General features: G+C 55.4%; 2 protein-coding genes across 4 annotated transcripts in view; both read left to right on the top strand.

Annotated features, from left to right (window-relative positions):
- The window catches only part of ZC3H3 (zinc finger CCCH-type containing 3), a 127,161-nt gene extending 125,548 nt beyond the window's left edge, over positions 1-1,613 (top strand). For 2 of the 3 annotated variants that reach the window (XM_072925085.1, XM_072925086.1), the window contains exons 12-13: positions 182-256; positions 412-575. In XM_072925085.1, coding sequence (XP_072781186.1) covers positions 182-256; positions 412-443 — 107 coding nt within the window. In that variant the 3' untranslated portion in view covers positions 444-575. Of the gene's footprint in view, positions 1-181; positions 257-411 lie in introns of all 3 variants that reach the window. The other variant, XM_030266804.4, reaches the window with a different exon arrangement.
- A 3,474-nt stretch (positions 1,614-5,087) lies between these two features.
- On the top strand, positions 5,088-7,871 carry MAFA (MAF bZIP transcription factor A). The gene has a single exon (XM_030266801.4). It carries the CDS (start codon positions 5,645-5,647, stop codon positions 6,509-6,511), a length of 867 nt encoding a protein of 288 aa, XP_030122661.1. The 5' UTR covers positions 5,088-5,644; the 3' UTR covers positions 6,512-7,871.
- Positions 7,872-12,032: the final 4,161 nt, after the last annotated feature.

Raw genomic sequence — 12,032 nt, 5'->3', positions numbered from 1 at the left:
GTAGGGAGCTGAGGATGCTCAGGGATTTGGGGAATGAGCCACCTCCATCCTGGACATGCCAAGGGGGGTGTGAAGCAGAAGAGGAACTTAGGACACTCCTACACCTGCATTCCAAGGGATTCCCAAGGTGACCCGAGCCAACCTCAATGACTTTCTCCTCTTTTCTTCCTTTCCTTCCCAGGCAACACCAAAAGGAGGAGAATATTCCCAAGGGCATCCCTGCAGGATTCCGAGAACTCTCTTATGCGTGGCAAAGGTGAGTCCAGTGGGTGCTGCCAGGGCAGAGAACCACCCACATTCCCGATTCCCCAGTGCTTTAACCCCTTCCCATGACCAGGCAAGGAGAAGCCTGGGAATATCCAGCTGTGTTCCCCCTTTTCCCACCATCACCATTCCCTTCCCTCCCTCCAGGGAAACGGCTGCAGATCAAGCCCCGGCTGTGAGTCCATCCCAATCCCGTGGCAGCCGACCAGCTCAGGAACTGGAGAGCCAGGGAACGACCTGGCACCTACCTCAGGATGCCATGTCCAGACATGGCACCCCCCTCCTCCTCCTCCTCCTGTTTTTCTGGGATGTCCCTTGGGCACGGAGTCATGTGGCAGCGCGGGAATGCGCCGCTCGTTCCTGCAGGGAGGCGGCTTTGTTTGGAATCTTTGAATTGACCAATAAACGACCTTTTCAGCTGGTTTGCTGAAGGCAAGTCCTGCCACCTCCTTGGATGCCTGTGGGGGCTGGGAAGAGCTTCCCGTGCCCATCCATCCTCCGGTCCCAGCCACAAGGTGACAGGGGGACCTGAGGTGGTTTAGTGCCATCAGGTGGCATTCCCACATCCAGCTTGGGATGTACTGGGGTGTAAAGCCCCCCACAGCCCTGATCCCACCATTCCAACAGCTCATTCCCCTCCATCCCCTCGCTTTTGGGAGGAGATTTCCTGGAGGTGTGTTGGGAGTGGTGCTGAGATCACAGTCTGCATTTCGGGGCCTCCCATGGCCAGTTGCACCCGACCCTCTCCTCTCCCTATCCCAGTAGGGATTTGGGCTCCATTGGGAAAGTCAAGCCAATTCTGCAGGGTTTGGGGTTTTTTTGGGACTCTCCAAATCCAAGCAGGAACAGAGTGAAGGAACACTGGAACAATGGGGTTTTACATCCATAGGTACAATTTCCAATGAATTTTGGGGTGGCAGGTGCTGTCCCCCACACAGATGAAATTTGTGGGATTTGCTCATCCACAGCCCCTCAGGCAAAATCCTGTGGGGAAAAGGCATCAGAGGGATTTGGGAAGGACTGGGGATGCAGTATCCTGGTGTGATCAGAGATGGGGTAGGAAATGCCAGTGGGTGGTGGCTTCACCCTTAAACAGGTCCCCACGGGGGGGTTCCCTTCACCAAGTGACCCCCATGGAGGGGTTTGTCACCATCCCAAATCCACAACATCCCCCAGGCACTGGAGGACCAGCAGATCCTCACCCTGGGGTCTCACTTGTGCCCCAGGTTGTGTCCAATGAGCTGATTTTTATTAAAAACGTGTTTTTTGTTGATATGAAAATGTCTTTTGTTAACTCCTGTGTTTTGATATGTAAATAAAAGTTTCCTCCCCTGGGATGGAGAAACCTCCCTGTGGCTTTCCTCTTTTTTCAGCAATGCATGAATATCCCATCAAATATCCATCCAAATCCAGTGGAGGAGTCACTCTGATCCCTAAATCCTTGGGTTTTTTTAATTATTAAAACTTTTCACCCAGAAACAATGATTCTTCATGTGGTGGTATCCTAAAAAAAAAAAACCCAACTAAATTCCCTAAAAACCACCCTGGAGGAGACGGTGCTGTTGTGAATCCTCAGGGATGTCCAGTGGTGTCCTGCCAGGAGCTTTGGTTTTCCCTGGATCCCTAACGAGGATAATCCTCGCGCTGCACTAATTAAACGAAGCCGTGAGCAGCTCCTCTCCACGGCCGCCCACCGGCACCGCTTCTCCCTTCCCGGGGAGGATTGGAATTTCCAGCCGGCTGTCATTAAAGCTCTGCTTGGGGGTGATTAATTTCCAAGCAGGGATAAACGCTGCCCCTGGAGAGGCGTCACTGAACTCCGGTGGGTTCTCCCTCCGCCTCCAACATCCTCAATTCCTCGGCAGTGGGTTCCAGTGGGATTTATCCATCCTCGCTGTCTGTTGGGCTCAGGGACCCGGCAAGGACATTCCCCGGGGGTGCCACGACTGGGAGGTTGGCACGGGGTGGAGTTTCTGGAGGGCTCCATAAACATTTCCCGGAAAATCCTTCCTGCGGCGGGTGCTGCTGGCACCGCTCTTGGTCCCCTGCCGGGGAAGCAGGTGCCGGGTGAACGTCACCCGCTGGGATCAGCTTTCTGCCTGTCATCGGGGTGGCTGTTCCCTGCCTTCCTCCTTCTCCACCTCCTCAGCCTCATCCTCATCCTCCTCCCAGCCTCTCCGTGGGATTTTCCCCGCTCCGCCCCAAAATTCCTGACCCTGCAGCCACGCTGGGTTGTGGGGAAGGTGCTGGTGGAGCATCACCAAGATGGTCCCACCCTTTCTCCATCGTGGTGGACACCGCCCTCCCTTGGGGTGAGGTCACTGTCCCCAAGCTGACAACACCCCAAGTGGGAGCCGTGTGCCATCCAGGGAAACTGAGGCAGCCCCAGGTGGGCACCCGGCCCTGCTCCAAGGGGCACACGAGCTCTAAAAGAGAAAGGTGACGCCATCCTGCCACCATCCCGAGGCCACCAACCTGGTTATGTCACTTGACCGCCTGTGAGTAAACTTAGCTGACGGGCCCGGTGCGGCGGGGAGGGTTGGGGACATGCCATGGGCATTTCCTAAAAATACCCCGGGGGTGTCGCTGGGGAGCCACGGCCCCATTGGAGCCCGGCCCGGTCCTAATCCCTTGGTGGCTCCTGTCCCAGCCCGGTGGCAGCTGCTGGTGGGGGCCAGGTGCCCCCAGGGTGGAGCAGCTCTGGGGAGGAACACGGTGCCAGGGGACAGGAGGTGCCACCCCATCTTTTCCCAGTGCAGGATCCCGGTATCCCGCTCTGCAGGTGGGGTGGTGATGGATTTAGGGTGACACGATGAAGCAATAAGGGTTGAAACCACCTCACAAAAAAGGTTTTTTGTTGTCTGCTTCTTTGTCTCCTCAAGTCACGCCCAAGTTTGGGGGCTCCAAAATGGGAGATCTGTGTCCGATATGGGATAACACCCGGGATCACCAGGGAATGAGGTCAAGTTTAGGGCCTTGCCTGCATCCATGACCCTTCCCAAGGGGAATAAATGCCCCCCCCTGCCCTGACTCAATTAACAGCAGAAAGATGGACCCTCCCCAGAGGCCAGATCCGGCATGAACTGATGTTCAGGTGAGAGAAGTGTGGGATTTTAATTTCTGGAGTTGCAGCGGGATCAATGTTTTCATCCTCAAAAACCACCTTTTTTGCATTAATTTGACCCTATATCCAAAGGGTCGGTTAGCAGCCATGGAGAGCAGTGTCCCCTGTCCCCAGGTCCCCAAGCAGCCACGAGGGGAATTTCACCCCCCACATCCCGAGGAGCTGCCTGTGGGATGCAGGAGGGCAGGATGCAGCCGGGTTGGGATGCAGTGGGACCCAGGATGCATCTTGTAGGTGACAGAGACAATCCTGGACCCCCAGGGGATGAGTGGGTGGGTGTTGCCAGCCTCTGTGGGATGAACCTGCTCATCCTTCAGGATTAGGTGGGGCCACTCCATGGCAACCACCCCGTGCCTCAGTTTCCCAGACCTGAGGTTGCTGATGGAGCAGCATGGCCACATCTCAGGAGGGCCTCATCCAGGGGTGGCATGAGCACCTCCAAAATCCTCTGACCTGCTGCCTCTGGGTGCCAGTGACACCTTTTCCCGGCGCTGGGCTGGCAGTCCTGGTCCTCCATCTGGTGACACTCCCGTTCGTGTGTCAGGTGTGGATGTCACCTGTGCTGGTGCGATGCCACCTCCGAAAACAGAGGCAGCACTGGAGTACAGAGGTGCACGTGGCTGCACCCTGACCACCAACAGCTAATGGAAAATCCTGAATAATCTCCAAAATTATCTTTATTTGACATTCTGCAAGGCTAGAAGTGCTCCGGGAAGGATTCTGGGCTGTTCCTGAGGTGGGGAAGGGGCTGCATTCCGATGCTGTGATCCCTCAGCGAGTTGGCAGCAAACCCGATTTAGGCTCAGTAACTCCTTTTCGGATATTTCCCCTTTTTGGGGAGCAGGAAATCAGGACTCCTAGGATGTTTCTCCCCACTCCACTCTCAGTTCAGGGCGGAGGGTGGGAGATGAAGCCCCCACGTTGTGATGCGGGGGCCGAGAGATTCCAGGGGGGGTACCCGGAGCATTCCCCACTTCCGGAGATTGGCAGCTGCCCCGGGGGCGTTTCCATGGGGATGTAAAAATCCAAGCGGGCTCTGGGGCTGCCGATAGGCTGGAAGAGCTTAGCCTCGCCTCGGCAGGAGGGGCTGTACCTCGTTTTCCCCGTATAAAAAGCGGCGAGCTCCATTGAGCTGCCGGCGGCGGCGGCGCCGGTCGCGGGCAGGGGCGGGCAGGGGAGCGGCCCCCGCCCCCAGGGCGCCGTGTCCCGGCGGGAGGAGGAGGAGGAGGCAGGCGAAGGCTCGGAGCCCGGGGAGGTGGGGCCGGGGCAGGTGCCAGGGGAGGCAGGAAGGGGCGGGCAGGGCGCTGCCCGCTCCTCGCCATTGGGAACCGGCCGCAGGCAGCGGCGGAGCCCGCCCGGCCCGAGCGCAGAGCCGTGGCGGACGGAGGAGGGTCCCGGAGCCCAGCGGCGGAGCGGAGCAGAGCCCCGACCCAGAGAAGTGGCTGCCCGGCAGCGGAGCCCCGGCTGGGGGTCCCGGAGCCCCGTGCCGCAGCCCGGCTGAACCGCACCGCCAAGTCCCGTCGGAGGCGAGCACCGGAGCCCGGCTGAGCCCCGCAGCAGAGCCCCGGTGGGTCTGATCCCGGAGGGTCCCGGAACCCGCAGCAGAGCCCCGGTGGGTCTGATCCCGGAGGGTCCCGGAACCCGCAGCAGAGCCCCGGTGGGTCTGATCCCGGAGGGTCCCGGAACCCGCAGCAGAGCCCCGGAACCCGCAGCAGAGCCCCGGAACCCGCAGCAGAGCCCCGGTGGGTCTGACCCCGGAGGGTCCCGGAACCCGCAGCAGAGCCCCGGTGGGTCTGATCCCGGAGGGTCCCGGAACCCGCAGCAGAGCCCCATCTCGGACGCCGCTGAACCTCCCCGCAAAGTCCCATCGGAGCGTCCCGGAGCCCGGCTGAGCCCCGCAGCGGATCCCGGTCGGAGCGTCCCCGAGCCCCGCTGAACGCCACCGCAGAGCTCCGTCAGGAGGTCCCGCAGCCCGGCTGAATCCCACCGCAAAGTCCCGTCGGGAGTTCCCGGAGCCCGGCTGAGCCCCGCAGCGGAGCCCCGCCGGAGGGTCCCGGAGCCCGGCAAGCAGATCCCCGTCCGAGGGTCCCGGAGCCCCGCTGAACCCCACGGCAAAGCCCCACCGGAGGGTCCCGGAGCCCGGTCTGGGCAGCCGCTTGCGCCGGAGCCCGCTCGGAGGAGGCTCCCGGAGCCCGCGGGACCCTCGGTGAGCGGCGGTGCCCGGGGGTTCCCCCCCCGGTCCCTCCATGGACTGAGATGGCCTCGGAGCTGGCCATGAGCGCGGAGCTGCCCACCAGCCCCCTCGCCATCGAGTACGTGAACGATTTCGACCTGATGAAGTTCGAGGTGAAGAAGGAGCCGGCGGAGGCGGAGCGGCTGTGCCACCGTCTGCCCGCCGGGTCCCTGTCGTCCACCCCGCTCAGCACGCCCTGCTCCTCCGTGCCTTCCTCGCCCAGCTTCTGCGCTCCCAGCCCCGGCGGGCAACCGGCCCCCGGCCCCCCGGCTACCACCGCCGCTTCCCTGGGCTCCAAACAGCAGCTGGAGGAGCTGTACTGGATGTCGGGTTACCAGCATCACCTCAACCCCGAAGCTCTCAACCTGACGCCGGAGGACGCGGTGGAGGCGTTGATCGGTGCCCCTCACCATCATCATCATCACCACCAAGGGTACGAGCCCTTCCGACCTCAGCCCTTCGGGGGTGAGGAGCTGCCGCCGGCCGCGCATCACCATCCCGGCCATCACCATCACCATCACCACCACCTACGCCTGGAGGACCGGTTCTCCGACGATCAGCTGGTGAGTATGTCCGTGCGGGAGCTGAACCGGCAGCTGCGGGGCTTCAGCAAGGAGGAGGTGATCCGCCTCAAGCAGAAGAGGAGGACCTTGAAGAACCGGGGCTACGCTCAATCCTGCCGCTACAAGCGGGTCCAGCAGCGGCACATCTTGGAGAACGAGAAATGCCAACTGCAGAGCCAGGTGGAGCAGCTCAAGCAGGAGGTGACCCGCTTGGCCAAGGAAAGGGATCTGTACAAAGAAAAATATGAGAAGTTGGCCGGCCGGGGCTTCCCGCGGGAGCCCTCCCCATCCGCCGCCCCGAAAGCCACCGCTGATTTCTTCATGTGAGCCGGGCTGGTGGGATGGGGTGGGATCCCCTTTTTGTTTGTTTTTTTTTTTTCCTCATGCGGGGAGAGCAAACCCGCCGCTTATATTTAAAAAGAAAAAAAAAATGGAGAAAAAAAAACTAATATTATGAAGTCCCCACTGAAATTTTAGGGAGGGGAAGTTGAACTGCTTCCCTCCCACCACGCACCCACCCATCGGGACTCGAGGTGGGGGTCCCGGGGTGGGGGAGTGGGGGGCAGCCCTGCATGCGGGACGTGTACGGCCACCCGCCCCCCTTCCCGGGAGCATCAGCGCCATCCAGGTGGCTTCTCCCCACCTTTTCCTGCGAGTTTTCCCCTCCATTGGGGTTTTTATTCTTCGAGGGATCCCCACGAATCGGCCGGGGGGGTCCCCGGCAGCGCTGCGCCCTGCCCGGCCCCTCCGCCCACCCCCCATTCCCGGCCGGCAAACCTGAGCCACATTTAACTTATTCACCCTTGTAAATATGTAGAAAATTAGTTAGTTTTTGCCTTTTTTTTTTCTTTTATTTTTTTTTTCCTTGAGCCTATATTTTGCTTGGTGATTTACGAGAAAAAGAAAACGAACAAAATCAAAAACAAAAAAAAAGAAAAAAAAGAAAAACCAACAAAAAAAAACCCCTTAAATCCTTTAGAAAAGAGAAAAAAAATTACACGAGTCTTAAAAGTTTGTATGTAATAGCATGCAAATAATATCCGAGTTAATTTAACGATGTTGGGAAGAAGCCGAATGCACTATATACAGGAATCGATTGGGTGAAATAATACTGTTTTATAGAGATTTAAAATTATCTATGCTCTTAAAAATAGTGGGGAGGGGCGGGAGGGGAAGAGGTAACAATTTTAGGGTGACCTGAAAGGCAATATAGTAATATATGGACTGCAAACGGTTGGCTGCTATCTCACTATGCACCAGATTTATTTATTAACCCTCGGGAAGCGGAAAATCTTATTTTAACCTCGATGTTTGGAGAAAAAAAGGAAAAAAAACCAGACGGCAAGAAAATGCACATTATTTGTTGTGGAAACAAGAGGGGAAAAAAAGGATTAAGAATTCGTGCAATCGTTGGAGCGAAAGCGGGACCGATCCTGCGCGGAGAAGCGGGGCGGGTTTGTTTGTTTTTTCTTTTTTAAACGGGTTGCTTATTTAAAAAAGGAGAAAAAAAATTTTAAAAAAACAAATTTTGGGGGGGGGAAACAAAAGGGTCCTGCGGACAAAGCGAGCTTGGGAGCCTGGTGCATTTTAGGGACTGATCGTGCGAAGCGTTTTTAACGACCTGTTGTTTCGATTTGTGACGGTTTTAATGATGTTGCATCAAGATAAAAACTTATATTCAACTAGAGCCTGGGTCGGGTTTTCTCTCAAATTTTGGGGTGTCCTGCATCGGGGTTTTGTTTGGGGGTTGTTTATCCTTCCCTTTGATTCCCAGTGCTGATGCAAAACCTTCCCCACGCTCCTGCTGAGATAAGTCCGGTGTTGAGCGGCGCCTCTGGCTTTTCACTTTTCCTGCCTTTTTTGTTTTTGTTTTGTTTTTATTTTTTTTTCAGCCGGGTTCTGGGTGTTTTTGGTTTTCTTTCCCGGCTGGAGGGTCCCGGAGACCTTCATCCCTGCAGCTGCTGGAAATTCAGGGGATCCAGTTTGGTTCCAGCTTGTCCAACACCGTCCCGATGAGCCGCTGGCTTGATTTTCAACGGTAATAAATTATTTTTCTTTCCTCTTTTGGCTTCTCCCTTCTTGAATTTTTAATCAAAAAAAGGACCCCTTAACAAACCAAGCCCACACCTTCCCTAATCCAAGCTTTTGGGACGGTGTTTTACTGAGATTTTTTGAGTTTTGGGGGCTGTTTTTAAGGATATTTCTCCCTTTGCCGCAAACCCCAAGCGCAGCTGCAGTTTTTCCCAGACTCAGCGGGACAAATTCCAACACAACCCTTGGTATAACATATTTTGTGGGCATTTAATGTGCTTTTTTTAATATTTAAGTGTATTTTCTGTCCTATATTTTTGCCCAGGCTCAGCCGTGGCAGGTCCCCAAGCTGTGGCGTGTTCCCTCCTGCCGCTTCCATAAATCTCTGCTGTGCTCATGTAACCTCCTGGCTTTTCCTTGGATTTGTGGGGTGCCTGCAACTCCACAACCCTCCGGTCTTGCCTTTTCTTCACCCCCAAACCTCACTCCCCCTTTTTCTTCATCTTTTTCTGGCTTTTTGGTGTCTTACTGCGTGACCAGAGGGTTTTTGAGCAGCCTGAGCTCGGCTCAATATCGGACTTGGATTTTGGGATGGGAGCTGGGATGCAACGAGGGACATTTGTCCCAGGGCTGGACAAAAAGGGGGTTTTGGAAGGTGGGGGATTCACCCCTTATTCCTGTATTTATTTAGATCTGGGGAAACTTTGCAAACCTGGCTCTAAATAAAATGATCCCGTGCAGCCGCTCATGGGACATTGCATCCTCGAATTTTTTTGGAGGTGAATCACAGCTTCCTGGTGGGTTATTCCCTAATTTTCCTCCCAATATCCCTTTCTCTTGGCGCATTTTTTTTTGTGGGGGGAGAACGCATCCAGCTGCATGGCCATGACCAAATAAGAATTTGGGGAAGAAAAGATATTTGGGACTGGTACCTTCCCCAAACCAGCCTGGGGATCTCAGTCCCTGCTGTCTAAATCCTCACTCCCGGATCTTTCCGTGATCCCCATTCCCTGTGGGCACATCCTGGGGGTCACTGCCCCTTTTCCCAGCTGCGCTGGGGCTGGTTGGGAAAGCAGAGCTGGCTCTGGGGTCTGTGTGGGGTTTTTTGGGAGCGCTGTCCCATGGGGTGTCACCCCAGGACACAGCGCGGTGCCCGTGAGGTGACCGCGGTCGTCTCCTGCTCCGGAATACTTTCCCCACTTCCATGGCAGAGCGAAAGCAGCAATTTAGGATCCCAAATTTTCCCCATTGCCCTCTCCTTTTAGTTTTATTTTGGGGTGCAACAACCTTGGAAAGATCCCAGATTGTTTTGGCAATGCAGGTATTATCCTTTCCTCTTTATCCCAAAGGGGTCCCCAATTCTGTGCGCCATTGTGATTTATTTTTTTAGTTCCCCGCTGATTTTTTTTTTCCTTGAAATCCCCTAATAGCTGGAGCAGGACTCAGGGTGTTGCTGCCACCCATTAACGTTGGTCCTCCATGGGAGACCCCATCCCACGTTTTTTTTTGGGAGATTTGAGGGTGGAATTGCACCCTTCTGCCCCATCACCCTGACTTTCTCCGAGCTCCTGAAGCTCCCAGCTTTCTGGCATTTGGCTTTGCTGAATAAATAATAAAAACTAAAGTGGTTTAAGCCTAAATTTGGCTGGTTTATGACTCGTCTCCTTTTTGGGGCTGAGCCTCCCCTGCACCCCGGGCTCTTGGGGGCGTCTGGGTGGTCCCTGCTTGGTTCTGCGGGGTTTTTTTTGGGATGGCTGCAACATTTGCAGGATAGTGTGTGTGCATTCCAAGCGTGTTGGCACATGTTTTGGGATGGGGACGTGGCGGGACAGGGTCATGTGTCACCCGTGTGCCGCAGGACTGCGGGCATCCGCAGGTGCCACCGTGTCTGCTGCAGGAGGACGTGTGGCGTTCGGGGTCACTCTGACCTGGTTTCAAAGCTTTTCCCGCATTTTTCCTTATCCCTGAGGGGGACTGGAGCCTCCTTCTCCATCTTCCTGCTGCTTTTTGGGGTCTGCATGGGGTTGCAGCAGGACTTCAGGACACCACGCTGTCCCTCCTGTGGGGATCTGCAGTCCTTCCCTCATCCTGGGCATCTCCTGCATCCTCAGCTCCATCCTCAGCCTTTTCCAGGGGTGGAAACAGCAGCCCAATCCAAAAGGATGCTCCAAGGGCTGCGTGGCACTTGGGATGGGGACATGGGGACAAGCCCCAGGGGTCCTCTTCATGTCCCACTCCTGCAGAGTTCCTTAATCCCATTTTCAAGCTTTACTTGCCTGTTGAAGACCCCGTGGGCATCGCTGAGCTGGGAAATGGCTGGAATTCCTCCAGCTTCCCAGCCTGTGGGTTTTCCATGGGGCAGAGGGGTGATTTTGGGGGGTGCTCACCCCCAAATTCAGCAGCACCTTATCCAAGGATGCTCGGGATTGGGCACAGCCCCTGGCAAAGTCCCCTTGAATTGTGCAGGGTGCTCCGTGCCACCTCCAAGCAGGAATTACCGGGATCGCTGGAATCAGGCGGAAAAAACACAAGAAGATGATCAATGCAGCATCTCCAAAGTGCTCCTCGCTCCTTCCTCCTCAGTTATTGATGCTCCCACCCCACAGGTTTGTCCCAAAACTGCTCCGGTGTTCACACAAATCCTGACATCTCCACAAATCCTGACATCTCCACAAGGTGAGAACTCCAGTCCTGGGGTGGAAGCAGGTTGGGCTGCTGGGCATGGAAGAATCTGGGGTAATTTCACTTAAAAAGCAGGAATTAATTCAAATCTCAGCCAAAATAATCCTGGACAAAAAAAAAAAAAAAAAAAAATCTTGGATTTGGCTCCGAGCTCAGGGCTGAGCCACTGTAAGCAGAGTCTGGGCTCGGTTTGGAGCTGGAATTTTTTGGCTTGAGCGGATCTTTATATTCTGGCTCGGCCAGAATTGGATTTTTGCACTTCCCTCCTTTCCATGCTCCGGGTCTGCCTGCCTCCTCAGTATTCCCACATCCCAGAGACAAAAACACTGCCCTGCCCATATTATATAAAAATATATTTCTATAAAACAAATTTCTCCATTTATCACCTTGGTAGAACAGAGCTCTGCCATGGGATCATGGCTTTGGCACTGCACGGCTCATCCTGAAGGCCGGAATTTTTTCCAGCTCTCAGCCTTTCCCCAGCCAGTGCATCCCAGTTCCACTGATGTCATCCCTAAACTCAGCAGGAAGTGAGGTCCTTCCCAAAATCCAGGACACGGAAAACCCTCTGCATAACATGTACAGCACCACAGCTGGGATTTTATCCCGAATTCCTTGGGTTTGGGTGGGTTTGCTGCTGTGGGAGTTGGGATGCAGGTAGTTGGACCCAGAATATGGATGTGGGATGCAGGAGGAGGGATATGGGATACAGGAGGTGGGATGCAGAATGCGCAGCTACAGGACAGCAGATGTGGGATGGAGGTAGTAGGATGCAGGGTATGGATGTGGGATAGGGGATGCAGGGATACAGGACACTGGATGTGGGATGGAGGCAGTGGGATTGAGGGTATGGTATGCAGGAGGTGGGATGGAGGATGCAGGATTTAGGATGTAGGATGTCAGGTGTGAGGATACGGGACGTTGGGTGTGGGATGCAGGAGGTGGGATGTGGGATGCAGGTATTGGGATGAAGGATTTGGGATTTAGGATGCAAGGGTATGGGATTTATCATTGGGTGTGAGATGCAGGTGGTGGGATATAGGGTACAGGATGCAAGGTTGGAGAATATTGGATGTGGGATAAAGGACATGACAAATAGGATATGAGAACTGGGATGCAAGATATGGGGCACAGG

This window comes from Taeniopygia guttata, chromosome 2, assembly GCF_048771995.1.
Source record: "Taeniopygia guttata chromosome 2, bTaeGut7.mat, whole genome shotgun sequence".
In the NCBI taxonomy this organism is placed as follows: domain Eukaryota; kingdom Metazoa; phylum Chordata; class Aves; order Passeriformes; family Estrildidae; genus Taeniopygia; species Taeniopygia guttata.
The sequence above is the reverse complement of the archived record's forward strand: the minus strand, read 5'-3'. Positions and strand labels throughout refer to the sequence as shown.

Bases quoted from the DNA above. Each gene is read 5' to 3' on its own strand.
- MAFA (XM_030266801.4), top strand. From the start codon at position 5,645: ATGGCCTCGGAGCTGGCCATGAGCGCGGAGCTGCCCACCAGCCCCCTC.